The sequence below is a fragment of the Mastigoproctus giganteus genome, chromosome 10, assembly GCF_048544385.1.
Source record: "Mastigoproctus giganteus isolate SK-2022 chromosome 10, ASM4854438v1, whole genome shotgun sequence".
Lineage (NCBI taxonomy): Eukaryota > Metazoa > Arthropoda > Arachnida > Uropygi > Thelyphonidae > Mastigoproctus > Mastigoproctus giganteus.
Genome location: NC_143584.1, coordinates 29,646,827 through 29,672,907, shown reverse-complemented (window position 1 = coordinate 29,672,907; position 26,081 = coordinate 29,646,827). Strand labels below are relative to the sequence as shown.

General features: G+C 35.8%; 1 protein-coding gene across 1 annotated transcript in view; it reads left to right on the top strand.

Annotated features, from left to right (window-relative positions):
- Nucleotides 1–25,513, top strand: part of LOC150078922 (uncharacterized protein KIAA1143 homolog) — a 147,777-nt gene extending 122,264 nt beyond the window's left edge. Inside the window, exon 4 of the mRNA XM_090382210.1 lies at nucleotides 25,226–25,513. Coding sequence (XP_090238336.1) covers nucleotides 25,226–25,425 — 200 coding nt within the window. The 3' untranslated portion in view covers nucleotides 25,426–25,513. The remainder of the gene's footprint in view (nucleotides 1–25,225) is intronic.
- The last annotated feature ends 568 nt before the right edge of the window (nucleotides 25,514–26,081 follow it).

The window sequence follows — 26,081 nt, the reverse complement described above, 5'->3', positions numbered from 1 at the left end:
ATTGACAATGGGATAGAAGGCTTGATATCAAAATTTGCAGATGACCTAAAGATTTGTAGAGTCGTTAATGATCGGTACCAAGCAGTGTTCCTTCAGGATGACTTGAAGAGGCTGCAAAGAATGGTCAGAAAAATGGCAGCTATGTTTTAATGCAGCAAAATGCACTTGGAAAATAGCAACACCATAATAAATTATACACTTGGTAGGGTTGAATTAAAAACAGTAGAGGAAGAACAGGATCTGGGAGTTATAATTCAGGCAAATATAAAGTTTTCTGAGCAGTGTAAACGTTCAGTGAGAAAAGCCATAGTGCCTTATCGAACATTATCCTGTAGACACATGGAGGTCATATTCCCACTGTATTAGGTAGTCATAAGACCACATTTGGAATGCTGTGTTCAAGTATGGAGAACTCATCTGAAAAAAGACATTGAGTTTCTTGAAAGGGTCCAATGATGGGCAACTCACATGGTGAAATCAGTAAAAGGGTGACCTACAAGGAAAGACTGATTATGTGGGCTACAGAGATTGGTAACCAGGCACCTCAGATGTGACCTGATTGAGGTTTATAAGGCTCTGAGAGGGATTATTAAATGAATGAAGGTGGAATTTTCACTGTTAAGAGAATTCCAGAACTTGGGGGCATAAATTCAAATTACAGGGGAAGCTGTTTAGACTAGATTGTAGGAAGTTTTCTTTTAGCCAGCGAGTTGTCAATTGCTGGAACAGGTTGTCTTTGCAGGTAGTTGAGGCTAACAGTTTGAGTAAATTCAAAGGTGCTGGATAGTTGCCTATGGGGAGGGAGAGCAATTTTTTTTTTTTTTTTTTTTGTTTGGCCAGTGCAGCAAAAACCTATGATTTCCTTGCACTATATGGCTGCTACTATTACTATATATATAAAAAATAAATCTAATGGTAGTTCTCCCTTCCTGCCAGGTACTGTTATAATAATAACAAGCATGGCAGCTAAGTAATCCAGGTTGGCAACTAGTATTTTACAGGTCAGTTAAGCAGTTATGAGGATGAAGTGCCAGTTCTTTGTTTTAGAGTCATTGTGGTCAAGTATTGGCATGATGTTTGATAAAAGCAGTGCTTTTTTTGGGACGGTACAGCATACCGGCACCTTTATTAACAGTGACGTGTGACATTTTGGTACAGTACACTTCGAAATTTGTAATACAGTATTCCGTAAATTTTTTTCACATGTTTACCATTTCACATTCAAATAGGCTTAAAATTATTTAACTAAATTTGCATTTTTCACTGTCTATTGTTAAGATATTTTTACCACCACTTTGCTTATTGGAAGCTTGAAGTGGTGAAACCCATGTTTAGTCTCTGGAACAAAGTTTCCGGCATCCCTCTCCCCATACTTCTCCTTCAACCCATGCACGGTACTAAGTACTATAGGTTTTGATACCTTTCGTGTTTGGGGTTCTCATAAAAAAAAAAAAAAAAAAAAAAAACATAAAACTGTATAACCATTTTCATAATTCTAAATTACTCAATTGGACCTCTGTTTAACGAAGGCCTTTTATAGCAAATCATTTTGAATTCCCCTTGGAAGTAACGTTTAAAATACTTTCCGTTGAATGAAGAAAATTTTCATATAGTGAATGGAGAGAATTAACTCGGTAAGCACTGTTCGCTTTTCTGGCCTTCAGGCAATTTAGGCAATTAGTGTGCTGCGCGAATTAAGAGAGCTAAAGGGGATTACCATTCTACAACTTAGTGGTACCTGGTAAAACCTATCCGACCACCTGTCCCACATACGGAGGTGTCGCGCTGGTCAACAGTGAGCAGATCAAGGGGTATTTCCAATGGCCTCTGGTCCACCTTCTATTGCAGTGGTATCCAAACTTTTCCTGTACAGGGGCCATATTAAAAAAAAATTGTAAGTTAGATTTCTTTATGCTGATTTAGTTGACTTTCCGGGCAGGCCGTAGGTTGGACACTGCTGTAAATCAATTGTAAGTGCCCCGTTCGAGAATTGGGAGAGAGCGATTTTATTTTACCCTGAAAAATAATCATCTGTTCTTTTGCGGATGTGCGTTATCGACATTTTTCCATAAATTTTCCCTATCTCTGTTTACACGATCACAGTACCTGAATATCCAAATGACACTGACATTTTGGACAGTTTCAAAAAAAAAAAGAAAGAAAGAAAGAAGAAAAAAATTCAGATTTAGGAACTAATGACAACATCGATAACGAGAGAAGGAAAACGAGGACAAAGAAGGTTTAAACCTTCTAAACACGAATTGTTGCCATTTAGTGAAAATGAAGTTAGAAAATGGTCAATTTTCTAACTAGGTTAGAGTTAAATGAAAGAGACACAATTCATGGATTTTGGGAATACTTAATTGCATTTGATGGACGCTCTGAGTACGATACCAATTTCATCGAGTCAATCTGAATGAGGATCTTCACAAATGAATCTTGTCGCCAGCTCAACAAGAGCTTCATTGATGACAAAAACAGTTTATTCACTACTGTTTCTTAAAATTGAAAGCCCCCGCTGACCCGCTTCGATCCAGCAAAATATGTCGATTTGTGGCTGCTTCGGAAACGACACACAAAGAGGAAGAAAAGAAGTCAGCACAAGGTGTCAGATGAGAACTTAATCAAAATTTGGAATATTCTACAAAAACTTTATGAAATTAATTTTACTTACTAAAAAATGAATAGCAAATGTTTAAAAAACGGTACTCACCTTGTATAAATCTGCAATAAATTTATTGGTAGATGGTGGCTAAATTTAGGTTGGAAGAAGCATTGAAAAGAACTAAGGCGGAGAATTTGATGAAAATATTTTAAACAGATTTTAAAATGAGTGCAAGGAAGTAGAAGTGCAGATCTCCAATCCTTGGTTGTCATAAAGAGGTTAAAGGATGCAAATGAAAAAAATGGAAAAAGAGAAGACCGGTGGTGCCAGTAGTTGTTATTACGAGGGACTTTCGCTGAATAAACCGTCATCAGTTGGCAAATGGGAGAGAAGTGAGCACGTGTTGTATTTAAAGTTTATCTATACTCTCGTGATGTTCTTTTTGACATGTGGGAACTTTAGCCGCGAGAGGTTCCAAGCCAGTGAGAGGTTGAAGGGAAGTTTAGCGTTAATAATATTGAGATCGGAATGGTGTCGGCACCATTTGATGGTGAGGGCTTCATATTGAAGAATTCTGTAGCTCGATCTAAGTTTAATAATGATGATGGCAGAGACAATAAGGTGGGTGTGGTTGTGAGTTTGAGCGTGGGTTGTTAACTCAGTGCAGGATTGACTTGTCCTGAAACTGTTGAAGTGGTAGTATGCGTGGGTATTGGAAGTTGTGGAGGAACCGTGGTGGTAATGCTGCCGATGTAACAGGTGTCGCAGTTTGGTTGGCGTTTTATGAGATATATTATATTATTGAGATCATTGATGAGATATTTGTGTGTCTTTATAAGAATTAAATAGGGAACCGAGTTTATTGTAAGTAGAGAAGGTGAGGGAGATGTCGGTATCTTTGAATGTACATCGGAATTGTGCTGCGAGTTCACTATGGTAAGGGAGAACTATGTGAGTATTTGTCTTGTTACTGTGTCTGGTGGGGTTATTAATACTGTTTTTAACAGCGGATATTGTGTGTTGGATGAGTTGAGGGGGTTAGTTCCTGGCTATGAATTTATCAGTATGGTATTGAAGTTCATTGTGTAAATTGTTTTGTGAAGAGCTGAATTTGATAGCGTTGTAGATTTGGTTGTGTAGGACGGCTTTTTTGGTACTAAGGGGATGATGTGAAGTGAAATATAGATATTTACCAGTGTGCATGTTTTTTCTGAAAATCTTGGTATTTAAATTTGTTTCTGTTGTATAAATAGTGAGATTAAGAAAATTAATTTGGTTGTCCGTTGCGATTTCGAGGGTAAGGTTTAGCCTGTCATGTATTATATTGAATTTTAAAAAAAGATTGTCTGTGGTTGTTCTGTTGTCTATTATTAGGATATCATCGGCGTAGCGTATGTATAATTTAATTTCAGAAGGGAAAGGTTGTAAAATTTGGTTTTCAATAGTGGCGAGATAAATTTCAGAAAGGGGGGCAGAAATGCCTAAACCTATTGGTAAACCGAATGTTTGTCAATAAATTTTATTATTAAATCTAAAATATCTAGCGTCTAGTAAAAGAGTGGTAAGTTCAAGGATGTGGTCAACTGAAAGAGAGGTACGTTTCGTTAAAGTGTCATCGGCTGATGACACTTTAAGTGCGCATAATGCTTGTAGGGTGAAAGGAATATGCACATTAGTGTATAGGGATATGACGTCAAAAGAAGCTAATACGTCTTCGTCAGATATGGTGGTGTTACTGATTTTTTGGAATGCTTGGTTGGTATTATTAATTTTGAATGTAGAGAATCGAGTGAGTGGGGATATAATTTTGACAAGGAAGGTGGATAAATTAGCAAAAGCTGGTCTACTAAAAGAAACGATAGGTCTTAGTGGGTGGCCAGGTTTGTGTAACTTGGTTATTCCGACCATGTGGGGCAGTATGTTGTTGTGAATACCTATCTGTTGTAATGTAAAGAGGTTGATTTCTTTGTTCTGTCTGAGTTTTCTGAGAATTGTGTCAAGTTTATTTTTAAGTTTTGTAATGTTGTGGTTGCTGTCATTTGTATATGTATCTTGGTCGGCTAAAATTAATTCCATTTTTTTCTATGTAGGTGTTCTTGTCCAGGATAATGATTGTGTCTCCTTTGTCAGCTTTTTGGATGATGATATTTGGGGTTTTGCTTAGTTTTTGTAAATCTGAGAGTTGTTGTTATGGGAGATGTGTTTAGCATTTATTATCCTGTTAGACTGGTGTATAAGTCGCCACTTATCGGGATGTTGATCAAGTTTAGATTGGAGTTCGATTATACAATCTTTTATTGGATAGTGTTGTTCTTTAATGGCAAAATTGAAGCCAAATTCTAGGCCGGAGAGTTCGGAAGGGGTGAAGGATTTTGAAGAGAGGTTAACGGTGGAAATTTGGGGGGGGGGGGGTTGGATGTGAGTGTGTTCCATTTTTTGGTGTGTTTCTTATAAAGATACACACAAATATCCCATCAATGATCTCAATAATGTAATATATCTCATAAAATGCCAACCAAACTGCGACACCTGTTACATCAGCAGCACTACCACCAAATTCGGTTCCTCCACAACTTCCAATACCCGCGCATACTACCACTTCAACAGTTTCAGGACAAGTCAATCCTGCACTGAGTTAACAACCCACGTTCAAACCCACAACCACACCCCCCTTGTTGACTCTGCCATCACCATTATTAAACTTAGATCGAGCTACAGAATTCTTCAATATGAAGCCCTCACCATCGAATGGTACGGACACCATTCCGATCTCAATATTATTAATGCTAAACTTCCCTTCAACCTCTCACCGGCTTGGAACCTCTCGTGGCTAAAGATCCCACATGTCAAAAAGAACATCACAAGAGTATAGATAAACTTTAAATACAACACGCGCTCACTTCTCTCCCATTTGCCAACTGATGACGGTTTATTCAACAAAAGTCCCTCGTAATGACTATTGGCACCACCAGTCTTCTCTTTTTTCATTTTTTCATTCGCGTCCTTTAACCTCTTTATGACAACCAAGGATTGGAGATCTGCACTTCTACTTCCTTGCGCTCATTTTAAAATCTGTTTAAAATATTTTCACCCCATTCTCCGCCTTAGTTCTTTTTAATGCTTCTTCCAACCTAAATTTAGCCACCATCTACCAATAAATTTATTGCAGATTTATACAAGGTGAGTACTGTTTTTAAGCATTTGCTATTCATTTTTTAGTCAGATTTATCATGGTATTATAAGATTACTATAATTTCACTATTGTTAATTTTACTTATTATTTTTAGGGTCCGTAGTCAAATGAAAGACCCTTATAATGTCAGTTGGTTGTCTGTCTGTCGCAGCATTGTATCTATAGACCCACTCAACCTGTTGATTCAAAATTTTGCGTGGGTTTGTACATCATGTGGGCCAACATAATGCCATATTGATTGTTGTTGACAAAAATTTGTCTGAGAAATGGAGGAGTAAAATGTGGGGGAACAAAAAATGTCGATAACCTATAGCTTATTATATACCGTTGGAAAGAGCTCAACGAGTAGGTTTAAAATATAATTTTAAAATAAAAAATGGCGGCGCCAGACAGGAAAATGTGAGTAATTTTCGTGTACCCCCCCTCTATTTCCGTCACTAATGGAGCTAAAAATTTAAAAATCACATTAGCTATGCATTATTCGATGCTTATCAAGGGAAAACTATTCCGATTGAAATCTATCATTTACTTTTTATGTTAAAATTAAAAAAATAAAAATATTGCACTTGTATAGCGAGCTTCTTTGTACTAAGTAATTCTCCTTTTGGTGACAAAAAGGTTGCTAAATAGTTAGTTAATAATCCTGTAAAGGTCATTTATAAATCATTTATAAAAAGTATTTTTTAAAAATTGTCAAAGCTGGAGTTGTCCTGGCAAGGAGGTACTCAGAGCCAGTGTTGAGGCACCTTGCACAACACCTGCCAGTCGCTTCTCCCCCAAGAGTTTAATCGCTTCTCCAGGAAGAAGTCGGAGTTGCTTCTCCCACCATTTTCATTCACAACTGGAAACACTCTAATAGACAACGTTTTCATTAGTTCCTTGGTTTTAGGCCAGCGGGGGTACTGGAAACCTTTTTCAGTTACCACAAAGCTCTCTATTTGAGATACTACACTAACGACCATTCGTGACTATGGACCCTTTCATCCGGAGTGCCCGGCACTCAGTAGTTGACCGATTTATTTACTTATTTTACTCACACTTAATTATTTTTTTATATACTTGAATAATAAACTGTGTTAATATACTAAATTTGTTGTTCTTAATCTAAAAACATTACTTCTAAAGTAACAATATCAGGAAAAATTTTTTTTCAGACTTTTCATATCCTTATAATTTTCAATTTTTCCTCATAGCAAAGAATGAGTACCGGCACCTATTTTTTTACAAAAAAAGCACTGGATAAAAGTACAGTAATATGGGTAAATGGACTTTTAGTAAGCACACTAAACTGTTGACAGCATTAATTCACATTACAAAATTTATTGGTTGAGGAAATATGCCAAAGGATAATTTCCCAGTGATTTGTTTATGCTAGTACTATAATAGTGAATATGTCATTTATAAATAATTTACATAAAGATCATAAAAATCATCAGAAATGTAACAGATTTTTAAAAGAAATTGAATTTTCAGTTTTTTATTTTTTTATGAAAACATCAAGTGTAAAAGGAATTAGAACTTATAATACCTAATACTGTGTATGGAATGATAATGAGAAGACAGAAGATTGTTGACATCAGACTTGAATTTTTGTAGGTTTTTTAGAAAACAGAGGTAGAAGGTCAAGAGGAAAATTTGATTGTATGAATTTGGGGTTGGACAGTGAGTGGAAGCTGACTTCAGTCTGCACATGTGTTTACGGCACTTGTGCAGACTGAAGAGAGTGTGGAATTACAGATGCCAATTCAAAAGAATGGCCATCCCAGATGTGGGAACAATATTCCACGGTAGGGTGGAGTTGAGATTTTTACAGAGTGAGTAGACAAGAAAAGACTAGATTTCCTTTTTCTCACATTGAGAATGAAAAAGGAAATCTAGTTTTTTTTTTTTTTTATGCAGAGGAAATATTTATGATGTGCCTATGTCAAAAGAAACATTAGAAGGCAGGGTAATCCTTAAGAGACAGATATGTGATCTTGTCTAGAAATCTGAGCGTTGTCGAAGAGTGGCCATGAGCAAAGAAGCAGTAGACTCTTTTTTGCAAGATATAAGATAGGACTCAGTTTTAGAAGGCATGAATTTAACTGAGTTTTCTTTGCCCCCATTGGAGAGAATTAGAGATCAGCATTTAAGGAATTGGTGTTAGATATTTGAGAAGTTGAGTTTGATTGTGCAGGACAAAATTTCTCAAACTGGAAGGTGGAATGTAGTGTGCTATCATCAGCAAAACTATGGATAGGATTTCTAGTCAGTAGAAGGAGGTCATTAATACAGAAGTGGAAAATAATGGGAGAAAGAACTGAACCTTTTCAGCATTAATGGAAGTTGGGTGACAAAGCACTGTCTGACGTTACCTGCAGTGAGCATTTGAAGAGAAAAATTTATACCAAATTTCAAAAGTTAGCAGGCCATAAGATGTGAGCTTGTTTAGAAGAACTTTATGCTAAGATTGGATCTTATTTAGAAGACCTTTATGCCAAGATGGGACCTTGTTTATAAGACTTTTATTACTTGAGTGTAACCAAATCTTTCCATTAAATTTGTCCAAAGATGACAAATATAAGATTATAAGTCATTGATCAGATGGAAAGCTTTGAGATAGTTTAAGAGATGATCAGTGGATCTCTCCATTACTTTGGAAAGAATAGAGGTAAGTGCCATAGGCCAATAACTGGATGGGAGGAATTTGTCACCCTTTTTAGGAACTAGCTGGATGTGAGCAAATATCAGAGCAGAAGCAAAAACACTGGTACAATAAGAGAAGGGAAAAAAAAAGAGAAATAAAGAACAGAAGCAAACTCAGGAGCACAGGTTTTGAGAAAAAGTGGAAAAACACCATCCTTCCTTCTGTCAGAGGACCTCAGGAGTACACTGAGCGGTGTACTGGATATGACAGGAGGTCGTTTACAAGATCGTGGATACAAGAGTTAGAAAAAAAATATGATGCAAGTAAGTTAGCTTTTTCATTAGTTAAGCATGCAATAGAACCATCAGGTTTTGACAGAGGTAAGAATATTAATGGACAGAAGTAGCGGCCAATAGCTTTGACAAGAGACCAGAATGCTTGAATAAGAAGAAAGTTTTCAGCTCTTTTGAACGGGATGAAACCCATTCAAAATCAACTTTCAATTGATTAATAATTATTTTACAGTTGTGAGTTTTAACATAGGCAGAAAATGAAACTGACGATTTGGATACAAGCCAATTGCAAAATTCTTACCTTGAACAGTCTTAGATAAGGGACAAGATTTTAGGATACAGAATAAAGGATTTCATCCCTACAAGAATTTCACTGACATCATCTGAGCAAACATTGGTCTCAGATTTAAAACAGTTATCCACCAACCCAAGGCTGAGAATGGCCAAGTTGTATTCTGAAGTGCCTAGAAAACCACTAACATTGACCTTATACTTTGAAGTTAGTGAGAAAGAGATCAAAGGTGCTTAGTGTGTGATGGGTTTGCTGGCATCTTGGCAGGTAAATGAAAAAACTGTGTGAGGGCAAAAGCTTCAATATCTTGACCAGCTGTATCCACATAACTTACAAAACTGAAAGCAACTGGAATTGGGAACATTAAAATCACCAAGGAGAATAACCTTGCCATTAGGAAAGTTACACTGGAAAATAGTTTCAAAGAAAGGAAGTAAGAGTTCTGAGTAGTAAATGGAGTTGAAAAAATGATAGAGGCAACAGATGAATTTGATAGAATGAGATTAGAAAAATTTTAAGCCAGAGGAAATTCCAAATTAGGAAGTCTGACACATAACATATGCATAAGTACTGCCTTTGAAGTGAAAGGAAGGTAAAGAAAATTGTTAAAGTAACTGAGATGATTAGTGGTTGAGGCAACATATAATTGAGAATCTATCAGAAAAAGTAGAAAATGCAGCTTGGAAGATTGTAGGTGGAAAGGGGCATCATCGAGATCACTTGTATTTGAGAAATGAATCAGGAAGTTTTTTGGAGGTTTAGATATTTTCCTAGGTAAGTGTTTTTTTTTTTTTTTTTTTTTTTTTTTTAAATGAAAACTCCAAGCACCTATTGTTAGAACCTGTTGTACTTAGTGCCATGCATGGGCTGAAGGTTGAGAAGGTGAAAGAAGATACTTGTTGACATTAGCCTGGAATTTCTGTAAACTGTAATTTTCAGAAAATGTGTATGAGGGAGCTTATTCCAGAAAATGGAAGTCGAAGGAATGAAAGAGGAAGAAGAAAAGTTGGTTTTGTGGGTTTGAGTTGAACAGTAAAAGGATACTGATTGCAGCATAACTTATTACAGCATGTGTTTGAACTGGTTTGGAAGAGAGAGGGAGAAAGAGAGAAAGTGGGAATTATAGAAGCCAATTCTGAAGAATTGGTGGCCGTGGAAGTATCAACAGATAAGGCATGCAGCAGAAACATCTATGAGACAGAGAGTGGAGAGAATTTGTTAGAGAGATGGTCATTAATTAACCTAACTGCCCTCCTTTGAATGGAATCTAGAAGCCTGAGAGGGGTTTTAGAGGCCCCACCCTGTGGGAGAAATATTCGATGGTAGGGCAGATTCATAGTTTGTACAGAGTGAGCAGCTGTTTCGAAAAAAATAACAAGAGCGAAAGAGAAAACCAGTTGCATAGGAAGCAATATTTGTGATGTGCTTATGCAAAGAAAGATTAAAAGTCGGGGTAATTCCTAATAGATATGTGACCTTGACTAGAAATCTGAGTATCGTTGAAGATAAGCATAGGGGCAGAAAAAGCCTTTTTGCGAGATATAAGACAAGAATGAGTTTTAGAAGCATTGAAATCAACTAAGTTATCTTTGCCCCACTGGAAAACTACCTAGAGACCAGCATTTAGGGAATTGGAAGTGAATATTCAAGAAGTTGAAGCTGTCTGTACAGGGTAAGGTTTTTCATACTGGAAGGTGGAATGCAATGTGCTACCATCAGCAAAACTATGGATAAGTATAAATATAAATATGTATATCCAGTAAAAATTTTAATACACATTTAATTACCAATGGTTGTACTCAAATCTAGTGGTTGAATGGTCAACCTCGTATGTGCGCACAACTGTATCCTTTAAAATTTGTCTCTAATGTCTCCATTCTGTTAGTATTTGCTGATGAAGAGGCCCAAAAGCTGCAAACCATTTGTAATTAAATGTGTATTAAAATTTTACTGGATATACTACGTATTTATATTTAAGCAATGGATCCCAGTACTACAGACCCATTTACTCTCATACTATGGATAGGATTTCTGGGCAATGGGTGATCATTAATATACAGGAGCAAAAGAGTGGGAGAAAGAACTGAACCCCGGGGAACACCTGCATTGGTGGAGAAGGTAGAAGACAGAGAGCTGTACCATCACCTGCAGTTAGCGGTAAAAGAGAAAACTGGTTACCCAGTTACAAAAAACAGTTGGCAATACATAAGGTGGGAACTTATTTAGACCTTTATGCCAAATACTATCAAAAGCCTTTGAAGTGTTGAGCAACTGCTTGAGTTTCACCACACTTTTCCATTGAATTTGTCCATAGATGGGTAACATAAGCAGTATGTCACTAGTGGATCAACATTGATGGAATCCATACTAGTTATCATTGATCAGATGGAAGGTTCTGGATAGTTTGAATTGGCAGTTAATAGATCTCTCCATTACTTTAGAAAGAGTAGAAGTGCAATATGATGATAATTGGATGGAAGAGATTTGTCATCCTTTTTTTAGGAACTGGCTTGATGTGAGCAAATTTCCAAGCAGGAGGGACAAGAATGATGGAATAAAAAGTGTGAAATGCAACATAGGACGGGGAGTGAGAACAAGTGGAGAAATACCATCAAGACTTGGAACTTTCTTGGTACGCTCCATTCAATGCCTCTTTGAATTGAGGCATCGAATGGAGCGTACTGGCAACAGTTGGAGGTGATTTTCCAAATTCATCAATACTCGAGTTAGAAGAAAAGTAGGATGCTAATAGGTCAGTTTTAGCTTTAGCGGCAACATAATCAGGGCTGTTGTTGAGGATATATGCAGGTATACGCCATATACCCTCTGGATTTTTTTAGGTGAATATCATATATTTCCTGTTGCTTGAAAGACTTAAAAAAATACAAATATTATTAAAATATTTACTGAAAATTAAATAATAGTTTTGTTATTTTTAATATATATGCTGTATGTATAAGTAAGTAAATATGCCCTATGTGTGTGTATATATATATATATATAAATATATATATATATATATATGGGTATATGCCGTATACCCTCTGAAATTTGATTAATAAGCCTGATATGCACAGTATACTCTCTGCTTTTCATAACATTAACAGAGTATACTTTCTACTAATTTAACAACTACGGCACATCACAACCATTTCGTTTGGACAGAAGTGGGGATAGAGATGGGCAAAAGTTGTGGCTGATAGCTTTGGCAAGAGACCAGAATATGACTACCATTTGGACAAGAAGCAAGTTTTCTACTCTTAACGTGTTCAAAATCTAGTTTGGACTGATTAATAACTGCTTTACAATTGTTGCAAGCTTTTGTGTAGGCAGAAAATGAACTTGGAGATTTGGATGCAAGCCAATTACAATATACAACATTCTTATATTGAACAGCCTTAGAATATTTATTGGGAAACCAAGGTTTAGAAACCAAGGGCAAGATTTTAAGGTGGAGTGTGGAATAAAAGATTTCATCCCTAGAGAAATAATTTCACTGATACAGTCTGAACAAATGTTGACATCATATTTGAAATAGTAATCTGACCATGGAAAAGAACAAAAGAAATCTCGCAGATCATCCCATTTTGCATTCTTGTAATGCCAAACAACACGAGGTTGAGAATGGCCATAAAAAAAAGGCTCCATCAGAGAAGCCATTGCTAACTGCAAAAACCTCAGCATCTTGACCAGCGGGTACATGTGACTAGGAAACGGAAGACAGCTAGAGTTGTGAACATTAAAATCACAAAGGAAAATTACCTCACTGTTAGGAAAGTTGGACTGGAGAAAGTCGAGTTTCGAAGGGTTCCAAGTGATTAGTAGAATTGGGAGAATGATAGAGGCAACAGATGAATTTGATAGAATGAGGCAGAGAGATTTTAAGCGAGAGAAGATCAAATAGAGGAGATTTCAAATTACTGAGTCTCTAACAAGGAATATCAGAGCAGACATATCCATATGTGTACCACCTTTGAAGTAAAAGGAATTTTACAGTAAATAATTAGGACAAGTGAGATGAGCAGTAGTTGAATCAAACAATAATTGAGATTCTGTCAGAAAAAAATATGTGGAGTTTGGCAGACTGTAAGTGGAAATGGGCATCATTGAGATTGGAAGTGACACCTCGTATATTTGTGAAATGAACAAAGAAGAATTGGAAGTTTTAGACCTTTTTGCAGATAAGTTTGTTCTTTTAGTTTGACTATTCTTGATATATTCCGTAGTAAGAAAAGGTAGGGAGGACATGCTGTATGAAGTTTTTAGATATGGTATACATACGCCAAGAATTAGCTAGTATGAACCAGAGCTGTAATGCTCAAAACGTTCTACGTTGATATCAATATTTGTAAAATAATAAGAGAAGTTTACCTCAATATAATACGTAGAACACTTTCGTATGATAATCTCCAGCAATTAAAACAAAAAAATCGAAAATCTTACATTACAGTAAAAAATAATTAAAAATCGATTGAACACAATTAAAAATCAAATAAACACAATTGAAAATCAATCTAACGCAATTAAAAATTAAAGAAATTTAACGAAAAAATTGCAAAACGATTTTCCTTTCTGAAGCTGACAACGCTTTTTGACCACATGTCGTGATCACAGGAACGAATATTACCGAAAAGGGTGAGCATGAAACTTAAATAGGGATTGTCTTCATGCATGCGCATAAAAGCCCACGAATCAGAGATTAGAAATGGCCGCCGAACATTAACAGAATTCTCATGTAATTTAATTTCGACAGTTTCTGCAATTAATAGTCTGGTATAATTATGTTGGACACTAAGTATTTTGTCCTCGTTAAATAAAAAATATGTTTTTCATTAACAGCATGAAAGGTTAATTCTGACGGTGCTGAACAAGAAGCATGAATTGGGCCGCGTGTTTATTAACACGAAAATTCAGTGGAAACTGCGTAGAACCTTAGTACGAGTTGCAATCACCGCAAGAAATGTTGTATACCAGGTCATTTATTTGTGTTGTGAACGAGAAAAGGACAGCGATTTTTCAGTATAGTGTGTAGTTTCTGTACTGGCCTGGCCACAATTTAAAATTCGGTATCTTTAAAGAATCTGTTAAGCTGTTTGTGCCACTGTTCAACATGTGTGACAGAAATACAAGTATTTTTAATATTACGATTGTTGGATGATGTAGTATTTTGTATCCTATCCCTAGCTTGTACCCTAATTCAATTTATTATAGCAAGGGGATAACCCGTTTAAGAATCTGCTGGTTAATATTTGTATTTCTGAGCCCAGAGCAGATTCTATCATTGAATATTTATAGGCATTTAGAAACTGATTAAAGATAATAGATCTCTTGTAGGAGAGCGGGTGATAGCTGTTATAATGTAGAAGCATGCTGGTATTTGTAGGTTTATGATAGATGTTAAATTGGATTTTATTTGAGTCCCGAGTAAGCATGAAATTTAGAAAATTTAATGACTTTGTATCCGTACCTTCCCTTTCCAATGTAAATTTGAGTCTAGGGTGAATATTATTAAACGAATGTAAAATGTCTTGGATAGTACTACTATTAGTAATAACTGGAACATCGTCTAAATACCTCCTATAGTATGTGATATGGGATAGAAAAGGCATCGATATCGGAGAGATATACCTCCGATATTAAGCCGCTCAAGCTCAATCCCATCGGCAAACCAAAAATTTGTTTGTATACTTTGTCTTGAAAGGTGATATAGTTGGCCTCAACTAAGAGTTTAATTAAGTGAAAAATTTCTTTAATAGGAAGCTTTGTATAATTAATCGGTATAGAATTATTATTTCATCATCATCAGCCATTTTCAATCCACTGCAGGATGAAGGCCTCTCCGGCAACTTTTTATTTCCTTCTGTTTCGTGCAATGACCATCCATTTACTACCCACAAACTCACAAATTTCATCTGTCCATCTCCACCGTAGTCTTCCAGGTTTCCTTCTAGCTCCTCTTGGATACCATTCTGTTATTTTCTTAGTCCATCTGTCATCATGTCTTTGGGCTATGTGTCCTGCCCATAACCATTTTAGTTCTTTAGTTTTGATAAGAATGTCCTTTACTTGAGTTTGCTGCCTAATCCATGTGTTTCTCTTCTTATCTAACAGTCTGATTTCCAATAATTCGTTCCATTCTTCGCCGACCGGGCTAGCCAAGTGGGTAAAGTACCTGCCCGGCAACCCAAAGGTCGCGGGTTCGATTCCCGCCTCGGGCTTGGATCAAAGTACTGCAAAAACCGTGGGAGGTGCAATATGGCCACAGAAGCCGATGCGCCAACAACTACCAAATCAAAAAAAAAAAAAAAAAAAGTTCCATTCTTCACTGTGTAGTTCTCAGCTTCTCTTCCATTCTTTTGGTGAGTGCCCAAGTTTCACTTCCATAAGTCATGGTGGGGAGTATACATTGGTTCATTATTTTGCATTTCAGACAAATTGGGATATTGGCTCCTCAGTATGTGATTATATTTCCTGAATGCTATCCATCCAAAATTTATTCTTCTCTTGACTTCCAGCCATTTATCATTATTACAGCTAATGACTTGTCCCAGATAAGTATATGACTCCACCTTTTCAATTACTGCTCCTTCAATCATTATATCCCTTTCTGTGGCATACTTGTTTATCATTACTTTTGCTTTAGCCATATTCATCTTTAGTCCAAAATCCTTACTAACTCTGCATAACTGATTAAGATTTTCCTCTTAATTCTTTGTGGCTTACGACCACAATGTCATCTGCAAGTCGTAAATAGTTTAGGTGCTCCCCATTCACATTGACTCCTTTCTGCGACCAGTCTAAGCTTCTGAAAGCTTCCTCAAGGGCAGCAGTAAACAACTTCGGAGATACTGTCTCCTTGTCGAACTCCTTTCTTAATTTTAAATTTACTACTGTCTTTGTCTAGTCTAATAAAGGAGGTAGTATTCTCATATATTTTCTTCAAAATCATAATATAAGGGGTATCTATGTCTTGTCTTTTCAGTGCCCGAAACATTGTCTTATGCTGTATAGTCAAATGCCTTTTAATAATCCACAAATGCCAGGCATAATGGTGTTTTATATTCATTTGCTTTCTCTATTAGCTGTGATATTAAGTGAAGGTGATCCATAGTTGAGAATCCTGTCCTAAAGCCAGCTTGCTCTTTCGGTTGATTCTCATCAAATATTCTTATCTAATCTGTTAGTAATAACCCTTGTGAATGTGTTAGAATTATTATTTAATATATCCGAAATAATATCTAATGTGTATTTAACGTTTACATTCGTATATAACAAGGTAACACCTAGTGAGAATAAATTATAATTATCGCCAATCTTAAGGCTATTCAATAATGTATTTAATAAGGTTATTAAATACATTATTTATTAAATTTTATTAAATATAGTAATGTTAAGGTTATTAAATAATGTATCGTCATTCTTAATCCCAAATTGTATCACTGTCTAAAGGGTTTTATAATGCCATACACATGTGTGAATAGCATTATAAAACCCTTTAGACAAGGATGAAAATGCAAGTTTCTGTAGGAAACAATAGGCCAAATAGGAAATCTGGTCTTGTGTAATTTTACCTGACCAAAAATTGAAGGAATATTGTATGTTCTGGCCTTCAGTTCTTTTAACTGAGCCATAGTAATGTAGTCATTTTTTTCGATATGTAGTTAACGTTTTTTTGAATTGATTGACCAAATTGGTAAATAGTGCCAGGTCTACTTCAAGATAAGTGGAGGTATCTGAAACAACTGAATCTAACTTATTAATATAATCATGTTTATCAAGTATTACAACTGTATCTCCTTTATCTGCCCTCTGTATAATAATGTCTTTATTTTTCCAAAGTTCGCGTAAAGCTCAACTGTCGTGTATTCAATTTAGGAAGTCAAATTAAGGAAAGACGGTTGTAGGATAGATGTGTGGAAGTTTGCCTTTAGCCAGCAGGTGGTTGATTGCTGGAACAAACTGCATCTGTTGTTGTAGGAGTTGATGTCAGAACTAGACAAACATTTTGAAATGAGTGGATGGGTAAAATGAGAAGAGTGTGTTTTTTTTTTTTTTTTTTGGCTGAGGCATTTTCGATATGTAGTTAACGTTTTTTTTGAATTGATTGACCAAATTGGTAAATAGTGCCAGGTCTACTTCAAGATAAGTGGAGGTATCTGAAACAACTGAATCTAACTTATTAATATAATCATGTTTATCAAGTATTACAACTGTATCTCCTTTATCTGCCCTCTGTATAATAATGTCTTTATTTTTCCAAAGTTCGCGTAAAGCTCAACTGTCGTGTATTCAATTTAGGAAGTCAAATTAAGGAAAGACGGTTGTAGGATAGATGTGTGGAAGTTTGCCTTTAGCCAGCAGGTGGTTGATTGCTGGAACAAACTGCATCTGTTGTTGTAGGAGTTGATGTCAGAACTAGACAAACATTTTGAAATGAGTGGATGGGTAAAATGAGAAGAGTGTGTTTTTTTTTTTTTTTTTTGGCTGAGGCTATATAAGCTTGCTTTCTTGCATCATGTCTTTGCTAATGCTAACGCATTTCTTTTGTTATTCACCACTTGGTTAACTTTTTGAATAAATAAATCTTTTTATCAAGTTTAATTATAATTTAATATAATTTAATTATATCAAATTATAATTTAATCCTTTGAATAAAAGTGAAATCTGATCCTGTGATAGCATATACGAGGAAAGATTTGTAACCTGGTATGTCGGTTCATTCAATGTTGGGTGAGGGGGTGCTCGCGAACTAGCTGATGTATTCTTTGGTAGCACATTGTATGTATAGGACGTCGTCGCCCAAATCGTATGTAGTTGGTCACAAGCCTGCGACGTGTTAGAATTCGCATGAACGTGTTTTGACCCTCCCAATGTATTCAGTTTGTTAACATGTCTGTTTTTTATTTCTGAGGCCTGTGCTTCATGCCGCAAATCTATGGAGGTCTTCAATACAGACCAATCGCTAGGATGTAGGTAATTTTTTAATTTGTCGAAAAGTTTCCTAACCTGGAAAGGTATTTTCGTTTATTAGAATACCAAGATCTTGAGGCAAGTTTAAATATATTACGCGATGTGGAAAGTACTAGTTGCTTTTTGCCCGAAATTTTTATGATTTAAATTGACCTTGGCAAACTTTGGAACGATGTTGTTTTGGAAGCAATATTTTACAAAAGAAATATGGTAACTTTGGGCCGAGTATCTTAGTGTTCATCTAATGTAATTTTGCACCAAGCTTTTCAAAAAATCCCCCATAATTGTGTGTATCAATAGGTTATAACTGTAGAAAAAGAAAGTGAATGAAATAGTCAATAAGAGTTTTAAAAATGAATTTGATAGTATGAACCAGAGCTGTAATGCTCAATATATTCTACGTTGATATCAATATTTGTAAAATAATAAGAGAAGTTTACCTCACTATAATACATAGAACACTCTCCAGCAATTAAAACGAAAAAATCGAAAATCTTACATTACAGTAAAAAATAATTAAAAATCAAATGAACACAATTAAAAATCAATCTAATGCAATTAAAGAAATTTAACGAAAAAATGTGCAAAACGATTTTCCTTTCTGGTATAATTACGTTGGACACTAAAGTACTTTGGCCTCATTAAATAAAAAAGTATATTTTTCGTTAGCGGCATGAAAGGCTAATTCTGACGCTGCTGAACGAGAAGCACAAACTGAGGCGGCATGTTGATTAACATGAAATGTTGTTTCCGTATTGGCCTGGCCACAATATACGGAAACTACACACTATACTGAAAAATCGCTGTCCTTTCTTCGTTCGCAACACAAATAAATGACCTGGTATACATTTCTTGCAGTGATTGCAACTCATCGTACCAAGGTTCTAATGCAGTTTCCACTGAATTTTTGTGTTAATCAACATGTGGCCTCAGTTCGTGCTTCTCATTCAGCAGCGTCGGAATTAATCTTTCATTTAATTTTTTGGTTTTTTTTTTAGAAGCATTAGCAACTAAGGCCATATTGCTCCGGGATATGCGGGGGTCATTCCCTGACCTTTCCGCATCCTCCGTATTTGGTGGTGACGGGCTCGAACCCCGGTCTCATCAAGAAGCGTGCTATGCACTGCTGCTCCTTCCTACCTGGCTACGGAGGTGCCTTAGTCTTTCATGCCATTAATGAAAACACTCTTTTATTTAACAAGGCCAAAATACTTAGTGTCCAATGTAATTATACCAGTCTATTAATTACAGTTTAAAATTACATGAGAATTCTGTTAATGTTCGCCAACCATTTCTAATATCTGATTCGTGGGCTTTTATGCGCAAGTGCGAGGACAATTAATTCCTATTTATGTTTCATGCTCACCCGTATTCGGTAATTTTTGTTCCTGTGATCACGACATATGGTTGAAAAGCATTGTCAGCTTCGGGAAAGAAAATCGTTTTGCAATTTTTTTCGTTAAATTTAATTTTTATTTGCATTAGATTGATTTTTAATGGTGTTCAATTGATTTTTAATTATTTGTTACTGTAATGTAAAATTTTTGATTTTCATTTTAATTGCTGGAGAGTATCGTACGACAGTGTTCTACGTATTATATTGAAGTAAACTTCTATTATTTTACAAATACATGTTAAGAATATACCCAGCTCCCTGACATAACATAGCCTTTGTAATGCCCCCTGCATATACACTACTCAGACTCCCTCCCATCACTATCTGGCAGAGTAGAGGTAGTAAGATTATACAATAGCTGACCTGAAAACCTGCCAGAGTTACCAATAGGTTCAGCCTGGTGGATACTCTAGTGGCCGGCCTGCAAGGATTATTAGGATGGAGGTTGAGGTTTCCAAGCAAGCTCTGGCAACCTCCATCTCTTTCATCATACAGTATGATTGATGGCTTTTGAGATTATGATGGACATATGGTGAGAGAGAGAGATGGAGGTTGCCAGAGCTTTTTCTGAAAACTAAAATTAGGTTCCACCACTTCAAGCTTCCAATAAGCAGTGGTGGTGTATTGCACTAGTTGATGAGAGTCATCTACTACCCAGCATTGCCTTTTAACATAGAAGGATGATTTTAATGTTCACAACTATGCACTACATCCCGACTTATGCTGGTTCACACCTGGATGGTCACATCCAGTATACTAGGTGCCATATTTCTGGACTTGCACATTAGACGTTATACGCAGGGTTAACAGTCCCACCATTGTGAAGGTGCAAGCAGAGGAATTTGTTATCACAGAATAACTGGACTTGCCAAAATTCAGTTTACTTGACTAGTTTGTTCTATTAATTTGACTATTCATAATGCATTAGTAGATACATAAAAGTAGGGGGTAGACACACATGAAATTTTTGATATGGTGTACACACATCAATCCACCTCCTTAACATAAAATGCCTCCCTCCCAATTGCATCTACTACTTTTCCCTCCAGTTTCTAGTTGGCAGAATAGAGTTTAATTATAAAGAACTGTCTGAGAGGTTGATCAATATCAGATGTTTTAGTTGGCATTATATGAGTTTAATGCTAACAAGCAAAGTAAACAGTTATTTTCACCTGATCACATGACTTCGGTTTACTGTGTAATGGCTGTTCTGGAAGAAATGTTTTTTGAGTATTCTACTTACCTGTTGACTAGCTTTTGGCAATGGCAACTGTCATATTTCCTGGACCATAAGATATTTTCTTAAAAAAATATTACCCAAAATTTCTGTCTCCTGTTCCAAAGGCATACTAGGTGCATGCAACAAGGAATTTTTTATTTATTTTTTTGTTTTGTTCTTGGATCAGACTGGATATTTTTCTTGCCTAGTATATTTGAAGGATTTATGCATCTCTTTTATTCCCAAGAAAGATCAATTACGCTCTGCTTCCTTCTAAAAACTCGAAGTATTTCAAGAACCGTAGAATCAGCAATGCCCTTGATGGTACTGAAGAAAGTAAAAGTACATATCGTGACATTGGTAATGAAGAGTATGATAGTAATGCGTTCTAAGGATTCTGTGAAGAGTAAATTCATTCTGCATTGATATTTTGGGTAGTGAGTACTTGTGAATTTGTGTTTCTTATTGTATGCAATAAAACATTTTTATCAATATTTGCTTTCTAATGGGTGCATTTTATAACCCAGAAATATGATGAATCTTGAACAGATTTGATAGGATGATGCACCTAATTCATATAACGCATTTACCCCTCAGCTGGACATGTTCTACATTCACACATGAGGAGTTATTCAGGGAGGGGAATGCCAGAGGTGAATTAAACTCTGGCAGTGAGCTAGATGATTTTGTAATAACTGAAAGGAAAGTGGAGGAGAAATTGTTGAAGATAAACATAAAAAAAGGGCACCGAGGGTGGATGGGATCTATCCAGTTATATTAAAGGAGGCAGCAAAGGAAGTAAGCAAACCCTTAGCCATAATTATGAGAGATTCCTTGGACTCAGGGGAGGTACCCATGGACTGGAGATGTGCAAATGTGACCCCAATTCACAAAGAAGGATCAAAGGGTGACACAGTAATTATAGACCTGTTAGTTTAACTTCTGTTCCAGGAAAATTAATGGAGGCACTGGTTAAAGAAGCACTGCAGGTTCATCTAGACAAGACTTCAGTTATAGCTCGGACACAGCATGAATTTGTTAAGGGAAAGTCTTGCCTGACCAATTTGATTGGATACTATGATGCAGTCACAAAAGAACTCAATGCAGGGAATAACTTTGTTATTATATATTTGGATCTTAGAAAGGCTTTTGATACTATTGCACCATGGAAGACTGCTGCACAAATTGGAGCAGTGTGGCATTGGAGGAAAATTGCTGCTATGATTAAAGGGATGGTTGAGGAGGAGAAGACAGAGAGTGGTAATCAATGGGACACTGCTCTTTGTGGACTAATGTTATTAGTGGAGTCCCTCAGGGTTTAGTGTTGGGTCCATTGTTGTTTTCTGTATTTATAAATGATATTGATGATGGTATATCAAGCTTAATGTACAAGTTTGCAGATGATACGAAGGTTGGCAGGGTTGTTAAGGACACTAATGACACTATGCTGCTGCAACAGGATCTAGAAAAGTTGAGCAGGTGGGCTGAGAAGTGGCAAATGAAGTTTAATATTGACAAATGTAAAGTACTACACATGGGAAGCAGTAACCCCAGAGTGACGTATCAACTCTGTGGTACTACACTGACAGTGGTAGAGAACGAAAAGGACCTGGGGGTAATTGTGCAGGCAGATATAAAGTTTTCTGAGTAGTGCAGACGGTCTGCAAGAGTAGCTCATGGTGTCTTGTCAATAATATACAGGAATTTTTCTAGCAGGAATAAGGTGATTATCCCTTGTATAAGGCAATGGTCAGGCACACCTCGAGTACTGTATACAGGTCTGGAGGCCTCATTTGAAAAAGGATGTAGAGCTGTTGGAACGAGTACAGAGAAGGGCAACAAGATTAGTGAATGGAACGAAGGGTTGCTCTTATGAAGAAAGGCTTAAATTTTGCAAATTACAGTGGCTTTATACAAGGCTTTATACACATCTGCGAGGTGTATAAAGCCTTGAATGGTTTGAGCATGCTCAATGCTGATGGGATTCTTCCTCTTGCTCAGAATAATCACCTGAGAAGGCATAAATTCAAATTGAGGAAAGACAGATGCAGGATAGATGTGCGGAAGTTTGCCTTTAGCCAGCGGATAGTTGGTTGGTGGAAACAGACTTCCATCCTTTGTTGTGGAAGTTGATAGCCTAAATAAATTTAAGGCTGAGCTGGATAGGTATTTGTAATGAATGGAGGGGTGAAATGGGAGCGGTTTTTTTTTTTTTTTTTTGGCTGATGCTGTATAAGCTTGCTTTCTTGCATCATATGCCTCTACTAATGCTAACTAATAAAAAAATACAGCAGGTATATGTGTATGCCCAAGAGGAGATTAAACCCTTCAAAATACTTATTACAATTCAAACCTTACTATTCTTCTGAGCTACCAGTTACGCTACAATATTCCCACCTAAACCACCACTATGATAGGAGTAGAGTTGTAACTTACAAAATCACTAGCTAAATTTAAAAAATAAAACACCACTAAGCCTATTTAATCTATTTGTAAAACACAAATTAATATGCTAACTAATCAAATACAATAAAATTTCAATGAAAACTTATTGGCTTGCAGCAGTTACTGAAGTCTATGTCTTCACCAAGTTTGTGTACCTTCCATAATAACTGTTTGCATTTTAGTTTAATCTTTATAGTTTTGTTTTTATTGAAAGCCAAATTAGAAATATTTGGTTTTGTGTATTTTCAAGCATCGGTAATTGTTTTATAAAGATTTATAAAATAAGTATGCAATTTGGTTCCTTTAGGGCAAGATAATTGATTCAGTCATTCTAGCATGTAAAGGCAACTTCCACTCCAAATGTCTTTCTTGAAATTTTACTAAAATGTCAGGGAATTAAAGTTTTCTCTAATACTTCTCAAAACCATTGAAATTAAATTGCAGTGAACAAAAAGTATCAAGTCACCAGCTAACAAGACTGATAACACAGTTCAAATATTTTTCATCAGCAAAAAATATATGTGAAAAATATCTTTGAATGCTGATTCCAAATCTGGTTTCAGTTTTTCAGTAGCATGTCTAGTTTTTATGATGAGACTAGTTACACGAATATGATGAGGCTAATTATACCACTCCCATACCTATTCAGCATGAATATAATTATTTATTATTGTTTGCACATTCATATCTATGTAATTGTTTGAATATTTCTCTGTCCTTTTTTTTTTTTATAATTTAAGAATTTTATTATAAATTGCTTCAGGGTAAGATCTGGTGAATTACTGAAAGATGTTCATTGTCATACCTTGAAAGTGTAAAAATCACCCCAACAAATTCTCTGGTAAAAATGCAATTAAGCATACGATGGATGACTAACCTTGAAACTACGTGACTTACTTTTGGCAAAGGCAAGAAGGAGTAGTGCCAAGAGTGACTGGCAGAAACAAGCTGTAATCAGAGAAAATGGATGGCCAGGCATCTTAACCCATTTTTTTGGGGGCTGCTGCCCCCAGATCTCTGCTTTTGTGTCCAGTAACTCCCACACCCCTGCAATTATAAAAATTTTTAGGGTGCCCCCATACACATGAATTTTATTTTTCTGTTCGATAACCCCTTGTATACATGAATTTTTATTTTTCTGTTCGATAACCCCTTGTATACATGAATTTTTATTTTTCTGTTCGATAAGGTCTGTCACGTTTCCTCTTCTCCAGGCTGATCTTTCTACGGCATTTGATGAATAGTGACACTATACACTAAAGCAAGCTGTAAATATAGAAAACCGATGGCTAGTATCCAATGTGGCCATTTTGTCACCAGAAAGTTTTGATCACCTTTTTTTTTTTTTTTTTTTTAAGTTGTTGTTGTTCAGAATTTTTTTGTTCTGGGGACTGCTGCCATCACGTCCCTACTAATATAAAGAGAACCTAATACTAACAACTCATACAATTACCATGAAAAACATCAAACTGTTTGGTTTTTTAAGAAACAACTTAAAAAACCAAAAAACACCCCATCAGTCCTCACATACTGGCTGGTACACTTCATCAAACATCCACACTATAAACACTTGTATTCTGAAGCTATCAAATTCACACTGATACAAAGAAATCACTTCATGAGTCCTCACATGCCGGCTGGTATTCATCAGACATCCACACTAAAAACACTTGTATTCTGAAGCTATCAAATTCATACTGATACACCATTGCAAACTATGAACAAGGAATAACAATTTGAGTTGTTTTCGTAGTATTAGTAATAGCAAATGATGCAAGAAAACAAGCTAAAAAAAAAAAGAAGGAAAAAACGTACCTGCCTCGTCTATCCATCCCTTCTAATAATTTAATTCTTCCTTAAATTTATTCATAAATTAAAATGTTCAAAAGGTACACAGACATCCCTGTTCATCATAGTCCACTGGCCCCACCTGGACAAATAACTGACTCAGACCATGTATATCAGGCATACATGATACACTGTTCCCATTATAACACATAGGGCCAAACTGACTAGTTTCAAAAGGGATGTTTTATTGTCAGATATCAGGAAGATACCATGTGTCCTAAGTTTTTTTTTTTTTTTTTTTTTACTACAGCATTCTGACTATGCCAAGAATTGCTTATCATTGATCTTTAATCCAATAAATGTATTTATTATTATTTTTATTTTCTTTTATTCTACAGCTGAATCAACAGAAAGTGGCAAGATAATATTCCAAAAACCTGTAAAACGTCCTGTGGATAAAACCAATCCTTTAATCAGTTCATCAAAAAAAACAAAATTAGATGAAAGGGAAATGGTAGCCAAGAAACAACAAAGTAAAAGCACAAAAAATGCAGCTCTCTTATCCTTTGATGAGGAGGAAGAAGATGAAAATTTCTAATTTGCTATTACACTACTAGCGGGAAACTTCAGTATGTAGTCATATTTTTCTTTCTTGTTTGGAAATTGAAGTACTGAAAAAAGACAATATCAAATATCAAAGAAAAGAATGTTCTGTTTTAGGTGAGGGGGGGTGGAAGGAACCTGTCATGAAGATGTTATTTTATTTACCTTTCAGAGAAACTTAAAAAAATGATTGTAGAAATGAATTCATACTGAAGTTTAGGAATAATATTTACAAGGAAGCAGTTGGTAATCTGTCTTATTCATGATAAAGGCATGTGAAGGAATACACAGAAAAGGTTAAATTGTTTCATAAAAAATCTGATGTATTCCCCTTTGCAAGAATAGTATTTTAATAAAATACTATTCTTGCAAAGATAGTGAGTGTCAACCATCCAATCACCTGCATCTCTCATAAGATGCAGGTGATTGGATGGTTGACACTCATTTGTAAGTCCCCTTCCCCACACACACACACACACACACACACCATGTAGTGAATTTGCAGTAGGCTCTGCTGAGTCAGTTTTCTTTGTAGAATTATGTAAACCTTGTATATATGCTTTAAAATATTAAATTTGTTATTATTTTGCCTTTATTTACCTAGAATGAAATCATTACAATTGAAAAAATTAAATCAAAAATTTTAAAAAA